The 13527-nt window shown below is 34.0% G+C and overlaps 1 protein-coding gene and 1 pseudogene across 1 annotated transcript; both read left to right on the top strand.

The window, feature by feature from the left end:
• The first annotated feature begins 1156 nt into the window (after nucleotides 1–1156).
• LOC105772103 (putative pectate lyase 2) lies at nucleotides 1157–2332 on the top strand. Its single transcript, XM_012593435.2, has 2 exons — nucleotides 1157–1938; nucleotides 2032–2332. Exons 1-2 carry the CDS (start codon nucleotides 1157–1159, stop codon nucleotides 2330–2332), a joined length of 1083 nt encoding a protein of 360 aa, XP_012448889.2.
• Nucleotides 2333–7673: 5341 nt separating this feature from the next.
• Nucleotides 7674–8839, top strand: LOC128041768 (putative pectate lyase 2; annotated as a pseudogene).
• The last annotated feature ends 4688 nt before the right edge of the window (nucleotides 8840–13527 follow it).

The raw sequence follows: 13527 nt of genomic DNA on the forward strand, positions 1-13527 counted from the left end.
ATGGAGTGAAAAAGGCCACAAGTAGGGTTGGCAACCAATCGCTTACCGCTAGAGGATTTTCAAGCTCTAGAGCTCTTTATAAAAAGACTGACCGTTGAAAGTAGTTAAAGAGGTTGCCAACGAAGTTTTTTGAGATATTAACAATTGAATAAATGGCACGAAATGGGGGATATGGGCAATTTCAACAATGATCTTGCAAGCACAGGAGGAGATTGAAGTAGCTTTTCACTTAGGCTTTAGGACTTCAGAGACCACCTACACTGAAACCGGTCAAGTGAAAAGCCAACAAACGATGCAAAGATGCTTCAACAACACTAAGAGAAATTTAGAAAGATTGGGGGTTTGCACTTTTTGGTTAAATTTACACTAATAGGTAAGTATTTTGGGAAGACAAAACTAAAAACCAAAATGGGGAAGGAAAAAGGAAACAACGAATGTGTTTAATGTAGCGGATAAACTTGATTAAACAACAAACAAAATAAATAAAATAAGAATCGAAAAGATCGAACATGCAAATTTTATGTGGAAAAACTCCTCAAGTGAGGGTAAAAAACCACGGGCAAAAGGAGATTTCACTATAATAAAGGAGAGTACAAAATATGGAGAGAGTTAAAAGAAAAACTCAAAGCCCTACAAGAAAAACCCTTCAAAACAAATAACAAAATTCTCTCAATCTAAATAATTTTTTTTGTTGTGTAAAACCTAAAGTAACTATGGCCTATTTATAGGCTAGAATTTCGTAGCGTATATAACTACAACAACTCTAGGTTAATTAGAGTTTAAATGGGAAACTAAAAATAAAGTTTAACTAGGAAAAGAAAAGACAAAATAAACTTTGGTAAAAATAAGAGGCATTCTCCCACAAATCTCCACTTTGACTCGTATTCGGACCAACTCCCTTGTTGAGCCCTATTACGCACTTAACTGATTCTTCATCGGATACTTACCAAGTCCAAGTAATGCTCAAACTTTGAAATTGGAAGGCTATTTGTCAACATGTTGATTGGATTGTATTTTGTGCCAATTTTAAGAATATGAACATCTCTTGAATGATCACCTGTCAAAAAAAATGATAACGAATGTCTATGTGCTTCGTTCTCTCGCGATGTATTTGATCTTTATTCTTCCATCTTCCACTCAAAAAATGAGTACATCAATGGCTACAACATTATCATGTTGCTTTACAGTGGCTCTTTTCATGGTCATTCTAATGGAAAGTCTGAGTTCGTGTTTGGCTAATATGAATGTAATTGATAAATGTTGGAGAGGGAACCCTCTTTGGCGAAGTCAACGACAACAATTGGCCAAATGCTCCGTCGATTTTGTCGGCAAAATGATCAATAACATTCGTAAAGACATCGCGAAATACAAGGTTATTCATCCTTCCGACGACCCTTTGAGTCCTAAATTAGGGACCCTTCATTATGGAACCACAATGATCAAAGGAAAAGTATGGATCACATTCAAAAATAGCATGACCATCACACTCCAAAGACCACTTCTTTTAAGCAGCTTCACAGCCATTGACGGTCGTGACATCGATGTCCACATAACTGGCGCCGGATGCTTGTTGGTGTACCAAGCGACCGATATAATCATCCATGGGCTTCGCATCCACCATTGCAAGGCCCAACCACCTAGCACTGTGATGGGTCTAAACGCGAAGGTAATCCCTTTAGGCCAAATGGATGGAGACGCTATAAGATTGGTCACCACAAGGAAAGTGTGGATCGATCATAACACATTGTATGAGTGCCAGGACGGCCTCCTCGATGTCACTCGCGGTTCCACCAACATCACCGTGTCGAACAACTGGTTCAGGAACCAAGACAAAGTTATGCTCCTCAGACACGATGATGGTCATTTGAGAGACAAAAACATGAAGGTCACTGTCATTTTCAACCATTTCGGACCTAAGTGCAACCAAAGAATGCCAAGGTAAATAATAATTATGGATCGGTAAGCTCCATGTTTTTTAATGCATATTTACATGAATTATCTAAAGTTTTTATATATTAAATTATATTGCAGAGTTCGCCATGGATATGCACACGTAGCGAACAATTTCTTCCAAGGGTGGGAACAATACGCCATTGGTGGTAGCATGAGCCCTAGCATCAAGAGTGAAGCCAATTTTTTCATCGCTCCTAATGATGTTGGGAACAAAGAGGTAACATGGAGAAAAGGAGATAAAGTTTTATGGAAATTTTATTCAGTACGGGATGTATTTAAAAATGGAGCATCTTTTAGTAAGCAAACAGGTGTAGGTGGAGCTAAGCCTAACTATAACCAAGAACAAAATTTTAAAGTTGTCGATGCTGGATCTATTTAGGAATTGACTAGTGAATCTGGTGTTTTACGATGCTCCAGAAGTTTAATATGTTGAAAGTAATTTGTGTTGGCTTCTCAAAGAGTAGGACTCGAGTTGTAACGTTAACATCCTTCCCACTAAATTGTAAAGTAAATGCTAATGCTTTACTTATATTTTGTTTGATGTAAAAAAAGGGTGAATATTTGTACAAGAGAAAGGGGATATTATTATCATATTGATATTTATATATGTGTCTGTTTTATTTTGTAAATAATAAATGAATCTCCGTCTTTTTTGACTTTATAGAAATCCACAAAGAAGTCCTCTTATTTTAATTTTTTAAAATTCAATTATTGTGCTTTATGTAAATTCATAAGTTATTTTGAAATCAACCATTCACATTTATATTTATCACTAATTTTTTGATTATTGGGTTTAGCAAGATTTTGGCATCACATTGGTTCTCCATTTGGAATTGTGGGCGGTGTTTGATGGATTGGAAGTGGTTTGGAGGAGAGTTGTACATGGCTGGGACTAACAAAACTTTAGGTTCGGGCTGGATAACATTTATAACCTTTGTGAAGAACACTGTAACCAAGAAAAACACATTTGGCAGACCTAGGCTCAAGCTTATTTTTGGTGTATGGACGCAACCAGGGATAGCAGCAACAACCGAAAATTCTCAATGACTTGCAATCAGGGTCACGATGAAAAAGGGCTTGGTAGGGTGATTTATGGTGTAATTTTGGAGTTGGGAGACGGTTGATAGTGTATACAGCAACAACAAAGGCATGATCCCAAAATTTGGGAGGGACAGAGGCATGATGTAACAAGGCGCGACCAGTTTCGGTTATATGACGGTGTTTTCTTACATGACCATTTTGTTTAGGGGTATGGGGACAAGAGCTGCGTTGGATTATAGCTTCAGAGGCCAAATATTTTTCAAGGGCTTGGAATTCCCCACCCCAATCGGATTGGAACTGCTTAATAGGTAAACCAAAGTATTTCTCAACAATAGCACGAAATTGAATGAAGCAATTATAAACATCCGATTTACGACGAAGAAAATAGATCCAAGTATATTTGCTATAATTATCAAAAAACGCCACATAATATAGAAAACCATCACTAGAAGCAATTGGAGAAGGACCCCACAAATCCGAACAAACTAACTCTAATGGTTGTTTTGCTTCATAAGTAGAATCCGAAAAAGACAATTTGTGTGATTTACTAACACAGCAAGTTTCACAAAGAGATGAATCATGCTTATTAGAAGCAGACAATTTATTGAAACTAAGAACTTTATTGACAGTGTTTGAGCAAGCATGGCCTAGTCTAGCATGCCATGTAGACAACGAAACTGAATGACAAGCAGGAGATACTGGATCAGTGGCTAGACGATATAAACCATTCTCGATGTACCCTCTATGCGGAGTTTGCTTCGTCCGTCGATCCTTAACCACAAAATAATCATGGAAAAATTCAACAGAGACATCATTAGTGAGTGTAAACTGAGGAACAGACAATAAATTTAGGTTAGCCTCGGGAACATGAAGAATATTAGACAATTTGAAAGGATGAGAATTAAGAGCTAAGACAGACGAGCCAACACGAGAGATATGTAAGGTTTTACCATTGGTGAGAGTGACTTCATCGGAACCAGTGTACTCAGAATGAATGCCCAGGTTTCCCAATTCAGATATCAAATGATGAGTGGCACCGGTATCAATGATCCATGGCTTGGGATTTGTTTGAGGAGACGAGCTATAGTTTGCTGAGGGTTTGGGGTAGGACTCGGCATATCTTGGGCTGGGACACTGACGACTTGTGTGGCCATGTCCTTTGCAATTGTAACATGTTGGATCGTTGGGCGGGGAGGCAGCTCGGCCACGACTGGAATAATTGCCATTGCGCTTACTGTTACGACCCCGTCCATGATTAGCGGAAGCAGAAGGCTACTGACTGGCAAAGTGGGCAACGGCAGTAGGATGAAGAGGCTCTTGAACAGCTTTCAATTGTAATTCCTCAGAAAGTAATAAGCCAAACAAATCATCAAAGGATGTTGACTATAGTTTGGCCTCTAGATTGTGAACGAATGGTCGATAATCGGTACCAAGTCCTCGTAAAATATGATCGACAAGATCGTCTTCAGTAATAGCCGCATTTAGAACCCCGAGTTGATCAAAAATCTGTTTCGCACGATCCATGTATATGACGATTGAATCATCGCCACAAGACAAGGCATGAAGAGATCCTTTAAGGGTCCAGATTTGAGCCCGAGATACGGAAGCAAAAGCTTGATGCAGCTTTGTCCAAGCTGCGAATGCGGTAGTGGCTCCGACTGCCTGAGATAGCACGAACTCAGGCAACGAGCCAAGGATCCAGCTAAGAACCATTTGGTCCTTAAGAAACCACGGCTCATAGGCCGGGTTAGGAGCATTGTCAACGGTCTTGGGAGGAGCTGCTGTGCCGTCGACATGATGCATGAGTTTTTGGCTATATAAGAGAGGGGTCATTTGTGTTTTCCACAGGAGGTAATTAGAGGGAGTAAGCTTGATGGTGATTTGATTTGGCATGGAAGGTGGAGAGGAAACAGTCGAATTGGCCATGAGGAAAAAAAAAAGGAGAGGAGGCGGTGATTGAAACCTTTTTACTGGCAGTTTGATACCATGAAAGATAGTGATTTTGGTTTGTAAATTCAGCTCTATTGTATTCGACTATTGATAGCAAATATATACAAGATTACATCAGAGTGTTATCTACAGCTATTCACAATTTGAATTTGAATTTTAAGTAGAATAAGATCCTAAAGAATAGGAGTGATAACAAGTCTAGTTTGACTTGGTTAACTCTCAACATGGATCCCTAAAAAGTAGCTTAGATTTTTTGTCCAAGTTTGATCTGGATAAAAATGTTAAAACTCAAGCTTGGTCTGGCTTGACCCATATTATTTTTTTAATTTTATTTTTATATAAAAAATTTAAAAATATAATACACCAAATACATTAAAAATATTAAAATAAAAGTTTTCTAACAAATTGAAAATGAGTTAAAAAAAGTTTTTATATTTAAACAATACTAAGATAAGTGCAACTTAACAAGCAAATGACTCTAAAATAGTAGCAAAATTAACAATAAAACAAGTGTTATACAATATCCAAACGTTAACAACAAAATAGTAGTAACATAGTAGTGAAATGGTAGCAAAATAGTGGGAAAACAACAGTAAAACATGGAAAAACAGCAAGGCTTTTTTTTTTTGAAAATTTGGGTTGGGTTGGGTTGGGTCTGGGCCAAAAACCTTACCCGAGGCCTATCTCATTTTCTAAACGGGTCTTTTTTTTTTTTGCCTAAGCCCGTTTTTCGAACCAATTTTTTGCACAAACCCTCTCATTTTTTGGGTTGGCCCAACCCAGCCATGAACAACTCTAGTTTGGAGTAAAGTCAGGTAATTCTCGAGAGTGATAGTAGCGAGGCGCTGCTCAAGTGGAGGACATGTTTGTTCATTGGTATGGCGTGTTAATATGTAGTTATAGCCACAACCAATGGCAAATTCGAAATTTTTTTTAACAAGTTGGAAATTTAATTATAATTTTTCATAGATCCAAAATATAAGTTTATTATGCATTAATTTATAATTTCATTGTTTCTAAAGTGATTAAATAACTTTTTTTTCATTTTTAGGGAGGTTAAAGTGGAATTTTATTATATATTAATTTATATTTTTTTTATTTATAAGAGGATTGTTTTACAAAATTTTCATTCTTTTAAGGTTAAAGTACAATTTCACTAAAAATATTAATTTATAATTTCTCGATTTATAAAGAGGCTAAATTGAAAATTTTCAAATATTGGGCCCAAATCCTCTACCTATCCCGACAAATTTGCCTTTGGTTACAATGGCAATGGGAGGTTAAGCTTGAGCAGGTACCAAGTGAAATCTATATTAAGTCCAAAATTGATCATGCAACCATAACATTAATCTCACCGCCACTACTATTTCTTAATTTATATTAAATTAGCAATTTAGACACTCACAATATATAATTTAATTAATTTGGACACTCTTGTTAAAATTGTGAACATAAAACCAAGCTAGATTTTTTATGCCGAGATTTTAAATATTATTACATTTTACAAAATTTACCATCAATATATTCATTTAATCATACCACCTTGAAATTATTATGAACTTAATCATACACTCGAATAAATATATTTGATAGTTAGTAAATTTGGATAGAAAATACAAATAATTGTAATAATTAAATTTTAAGTTAAGAAGTATCAAAATGTTATTTTTAATGAAACTAACTCTCAAACTTGACCACATATATTTTTACCTTGAGTAATGAAATAACCCTAAGCACACTCTTTTCTTTGTGAGTACAAAGCAAAGAACATTTTATAAAAAAATCAATTTTGCTATTACTCCATATACTATGCTTAAATTATAAATTTAGTTATTATATTTTAATTAAGTCAATTTAAATTTTGAAACTTTTGACACGATAAGTAACATTTAAATCCATTAGGCTTGTTATAAAAAAAATCCATTAGGCCTAATTTTGTTATTGGTCTCATGATATATGTAAGTTATAGGTTTAATCTATACTTTTTGAAAATTTAAATTTCAATTCTAATTGAAACGATAGTTGTTAAATCTATTTGTGACATGTTTATGGGTATTATGTGAAAATAACAAATTGACATGATATTATACTTGTGATAATCTATTTGTCACATACAATTTTAGAAATAGCAAAATATAACTTAATGAATGTAATGTCTACAATTTGGTTCGTGATTTATGTAAGTTATAGGTTTAATCTATACTTTTGAATATCTAAATTTCAATCCCGATTCAAAGGGTAGTCATTAAATCCATTTGTGACATGTTTACAGTATTGTGTGAAAATAATAAATTGACATGACATTATACTTGTGATAATCTATTTGTCACATACAATTTTAGAAATAGCAAAATATAACTTAATAATAAATGTAACGTTTACCATTTGGTTCGTGATTGAAATTTAAAAATTCTAAAACCACATGAATTAATTGACCAAATTAGAATACACTGGGATTAAATATGCAACTTATGCATAGTACAATAACCACTAGTAAAAATTCACCAAAAATAAACAAATGAACAATTTTTTGTCTCAACAAAAAACAAGTTAGTTGCTAACAAAGTAGCCCAAACTATTTGCATTCAATAAAAACAACAATAACATTCACCTTGTAACATTATGAACACATTTTTTAACTCTCAAATTTGGTAATTTTTTTGCAATATAAATCCATCAATAATCTCTCATTATTCTTCCATCTTCCACTCAAAAAAACGAGTACAAAAATGGCTACAACATTATCATGTTCCTTCACATTAGCCCTTTTCATGGTCATTCTAATGGCAAGTCCGAGTTCGAGTTTGGCTAATATGAATGTAATTGATAAATGTTGGAGACGGAACCCTCTTTGGCGAAGTCAACGACAACAATTAGCCAAATGCTCCGTCGGTTTTGTCGGTAAAATGATCAACAACATTGGTAAAGACGTCGTGAAATACAAGGTTATTGATCCTTCCGACGACCCTTTGCCTCCTAAATCAGGGACCCTTCGTTATGGAACCACAATGATCAAAGCAAAAGTATGGATCACATTCAAAAATAGCATGACCATCACACTCCAAAGACCACTTCTTTTAAGCAGCTTTACTGCCATTGACGGTCGTGGCATCGATGTCCACATAACTGGCGCTGGATGCCTGTTGGTGTACCAAGCAACCGATATAATCATCCATGGGCTTCGCATCCACCATTGCAAGGCCCAACCACCTAGCACTGTGATGGGTCCATACGCGAAGGTGATCCCTTTAGGCCAAATGGATGGAGACGCTATAAGATTGGTCACAGCAAGGAAAGTGTGGATCGATCATAACACATTGTATGAGTGCCAAGACGGCCTCCTCGATGTCACTCGCGGTTCCACCAACATCACCGTGTCGAACAACTGGTTCAGGAACCAAGACAAAGTTATGCTCCTCGGACACGACGATGGTCATTTGAGAGATAAAAACATGAAGGTCACTGTCATTTTCAACCATTTCGGACCTAAGTGCAACCAAAGAATGCCAAGGTAAATAATATTTATGGATCGGTGAGCTCCATGTTTTTTAATGCATATTTACATGAATTATCTGAAGTTTTTATATATTAAATTATATTGCAGAGTTCGCCATGGATATGCACACGTAGCGAACAATTTCTACCAAGGGTGGGAACAATACGCCATCGGTGGTAGCATGAGCCCCAGCATCAAGAGTGAAGCCAATTTTTTCGTTGCTCCGAATGATGTTGGGAACAAAGAGGTTACATGGAGAAAAGGAGAGAAAGGTTTATGGAAATTTTATTCAGTAGGGGATGTATTTAAAATGGAGCATCTTTCAATAAGCAAACAGGTGTAGGTGGAGCTAAGCCTAACTATAACCAAGAACAAAATTTTAAGGTTGTCAAAGTGTAGGACTCGAGTTGTGACGTTAACACCCCTCCCACTAAACTGTAACGTAAATACTAAAGCTTTGCTTATATTTTGTTTGATGTAAAAACTGGGTGAATATTTGTATAAGAGAAAGGGGATATTATTATCATATTGATATTCATATATGTGTATCTGTTTTGTTTTGTAAATAATAAATGAATCTCTGTCTTTTGGCTTTACAGAAATCCACAAAGAAGTCCTCTTATTTTAATTTGTTAAAACCCAACTATTGTGATTTATGTAAATCCACAAGTTATTTTGAAATCAACCATTCAAGTTTATATATTTATTACTGATTTTTCGATTATTGGGTTTAGCAAGATTTTGGCATCACATCGGTTCTCCATTTGGAATTGTGGGCAGTGTTTGATGGATTGGAAGTGGTTTGGAAGAGAGTTGTACGTGGCCGGGACTAACAAAACTTTAGGTTCGGGCTGTATTCCTAAGAAATAGCTTAGATTTTTTATTCAAGTTTAGTCCGGATAAAAATGTTAAAACTTGGGTTTGGTCCGGCTTGACCCATATTACTTTTTTAATTTTATTTTTATATAAAAAATATAAAAATATAATACACCAAATACATTCAAAATATTAAAATAATTTTTTTCTAACAAATTAAAAATGTGTTTAAAAAATTATTTATACTTAAATAATAATTAGATAAGTGCAACTTAACAAACAAATGGCTCAAAAATAGTAGCAAAATTAACAATAAAACAAGAGTTATACAATATCTAATCATTAACAACAAAATAGTAGCAACATAATAGTGAAATGGTAGCAAAACAATAAGAAAATAGCAATAAAACATAGAAAAACAGCAAGTTTTTTTTTTTGAAAATTTGGGTCGGGTTGGGTCTGGGCCAAAAACCTTACCTGAGGCCTATCCCATTTTCTAAATCGGTCTTGTTTTTTTGCCCAAACCCCTTTTTTGAACCAATACTTTTGCACAAACGCCCTCATTTTTCAGGTTGGCCCGACCCAACCATTAACAACTCAGGGGGGCATGTTTGTTCATTGGTACAACGCGCTAATATGTAGTTACAGGCACAACCAATGGCAAATTCGATAAAAAATTTAATAAGCTAGAAATTTAATTATAATTTTTCATAGATCCAAAATATAAGTTTATTATGCATTAATTTATAATTTCATCGTTTCTAAAGTGATTAAATATTTTTTTTCATTTTTAGGGGGGTTAAAGTGCAATTTTATTATATATATTAATTTATAATTTTTTTATTTATAAGATGATTGTTTTACAAAATTTTCATTTTTTGAAGGTTAAAGTACAATTTCACTATATTTATTCATTTATAATTTCTTGATTTATAAAGAGGCGAAATATAAAAATTTTCAAATATTGGGGACCAAATCCTCTACCTATCCCGACAAATTTGCCTTTAGTTACAATGGCAATGGGAGCTTAAGCTTTGGCAAGTACCAAGTGAAATTTATATTAAGTCCAAAACTCACATTACATAATTTAATTAATTTGGACACTCCTGTTAAAATTGCAAACATAAATCCAAGCTAGATTTTTTTTTGTGCCAGAAATTTTTAAATATTATTACAATTTACAAAAAAAAACCCACATGTGTTTTCTATCTGCAATTTTGATGAGAGTAACCAAATTGATCAAACTATATAATGCGGACACTTAAATTATAAACTATTTTTAGTACCAAAAATAAAATAAAAATTTGATAATTGAATAACTATTTATGGAATTTACCCTTATTTATGTAATCTTTTATGTATTTTATAAACTATGCAAAGATTTTCTAGCCAAAATTTACCATCAATATATTCATTTAATCATACCACCATAGGTTGAAATTTACTAAAGCTTTGCTTATATTTTGTTTGATGTAAAAACAGGGTGAATATTTGTACAAGAGAAAGGGATATTATTATCATATTGATATTCATATATGTGTGTCTCTTTTGTTTTGTAAATAATACAATGAATCTTTGTCTTTTGACTTTTGAAAATCAACAATGAAGTCCTTTTACTTCAGTTTGTTCAAATTCAATTATTGTGCTTTATGTAAATTGATACCTTAATTTGATTGACTAATAGTACTTAATATTGATGTTAAATTGTTGACTTAGATATCAATAAAAATAATTTATATGTAAAGTATTAACAAAAATCAATTATTCAAGTTTATATATTTATCACTAATTTTTTGATTATTGGGTTTGGCAAGATTTTTGCATCACATCGGTTCTCCATTTGGAGTTGTGGGCGGTGTTTGATGAATTGGAAGTGGATTGGAGTAAAGGCAAGTAATTCTCAAAATTTATAGTAGTGAGGCGCTACTTAAGTGGGGATCATGTTTACGATATTTATAGCAGTAAACTTTAACCAAATATGTACCTGCATTTTCGGATAAGTAGATCTTTGGTGTTTTCCGGCTTTCAACCAAACAATCTTCTCCGTTATTCTCGTACCACTAACTGCTTCGAGTGTGGGCTTGAACCAATTAAACTAAAACACAGAACTTGAAAAAGTTTTCCTTTTGGTGGTGAAAACAGAAATTCTCTCTTTTTTAATAAAAATTGATAAAACCTATATTCTGGAAAAATATATTTAAAAGTTGAGAATAAATTCTCTTTATTTTTTGGTAGAATAACAGTATCTCAAAAATTATCTCTTTGGGATAATGTACGTTCTCTCACTATGTTCTTATTTTATCTCATGGTAACCATTACATCTTCCTTCATGAAAAGTGAATAAACCCATAAACAGATTCAGGATCTATTCTGCTTGGGTCCGATCTTCTAGGAGTCATCCGTTGTACTGCCTACTAATACAAGCTTCTGGGAGTTAGTCACATCTATGTCTCTATTTTGTAGGAATCATTCGCTTCGATGCTCAAGACAAAACATCTCCCCAATTGGGCTTGATAGATGACATATTATTCTTTCAATCGGTTTGTTCATTTCCTATTAGACTAAGTAATGTTTAGGTTCATCTACTAATACAAGCTATCTTTTTGTACTACAATCTGACCACGTAATATTGCTTAGTATTAGTTAAACATTGACAACTAATAAGCAACATTTGTTTCCATTTTGCTTTGCGTGCAAAAACCATGAGAGGACAATTATAAAAATTATATTAATGTAATCAATGAATTTGTTTTATTAACCAATCTGTTCAGAAAAATTACAATTGTATATTGATAAAAATATTACACTTAAGGCACCAGAGCCAACAGGTTAATACTAGTTCGGTTCAGTTAACCGTTCGGTTAATCATTTTAGCACCCCTAATGGCATGTACTCCGAACCATAGGCTAATTCTCGAGCAATAATGGGTTCGCAATTAGGTATAAAGTCGTACCTATGGTTCCAAATATTGATATATTGCACATGGAATGTAACCCAATTTTCATCGGTTCTCCCCCGAAAGTCAATATTGTGCAGATCTTTGATGTATAACTTTATCAAATTTTTGCATCTCCATCGTAGCATACACTATCAATGGCACCTTTATGTGCCAAATGTTAGGATTCACCCAAAATTTGGACAAGAAGTATGCTTGAATTCTCGGATCGGAGTATGACATCCATTCAACTATAATACAATAATAATTTTAATTATATATTTACTATTAATTTCAACATAAACTACGTTAATATTATATAATTGGAAATTTAAAAATACATACATCCACTTTCGATCGTTGATCTAACAGGAGCTATATATCTTGAAGCTCATCTGGTAGTCCCACATAACTCGGCACATGGTTCCACCTATTTAAATAATATGTTAATATAATAATTTAAATTTTAAATAATTTTATTATGATAAATATATTATATAATGAATTTTATATTGTCACGAGTGAGAATGTGTAAGGGTAGTCCACTCAAGGACATAAAAATGACAACCAATATCATGCCCATGATTGCAGTAAGAGCATGCAACCACAAACTTTAATTTTTTGTGGTTGTATCGCCCAACACATCTCCTGGCACAATATCACCAACACAACTAACCCCAATTGAGTCGGTCTACTTCTCTAAGTCCTCAAGTTTTAGCAATCACCTTAAATGAACAAGATTTCAGATTTATCGGGTATTAGGATACCCCCGATGATCTAAAGGATATACACCCAAGCTTGTTGTTATCTTTCAATTTCACTTGATTCTGCATCGAGCCAAACAAAATATCTTTTTAACTAATTCATATCTATCTGGACTCCATAAATTATGTTCGGAACCTTCCCAAAAAATTGCTCGCATATATCTTTCCAATCGGCAGTGACAACTGACCCAGTCACTAGCAGCTCATCCACCAGTAACTCGAGCTGTAACTGCACGTTCTCGAGTGTGATATTTCACTTGCCGCATGGAGGATGAAATGCGTGTGTCTTGGGTCTCCATTTTTCCACCAATGTGCTTACAAGTGTGGGTCCAATTAACATTCCCTACCCATGCAGGGCCACGTGCAAAAATCTCACCTCTCTTAAGTATGGTTCAATTAAAGATGATGGAGGAGCGGATAGATTACGAATATACGTCGCCAAAATCCAATTTTCCGACTAATTATAAAAAAAATACAAAATCTTAAATTTCAATATAACAACAAAATAATTAAATTAGATTAGATTAAATATATTAAAAGAATTCTTACCATTTGCAATTGAATGATCGAAA

This window comes from Gossypium raimondii, chromosome 6, assembly GCF_025698545.1.
Source record: "Gossypium raimondii isolate GPD5lz chromosome 6, ASM2569854v1, whole genome shotgun sequence".
Taxonomy (NCBI): Eukaryota; Viridiplantae; Streptophyta; class Magnoliopsida; order Malvales; family Malvaceae; genus Gossypium; species Gossypium raimondii.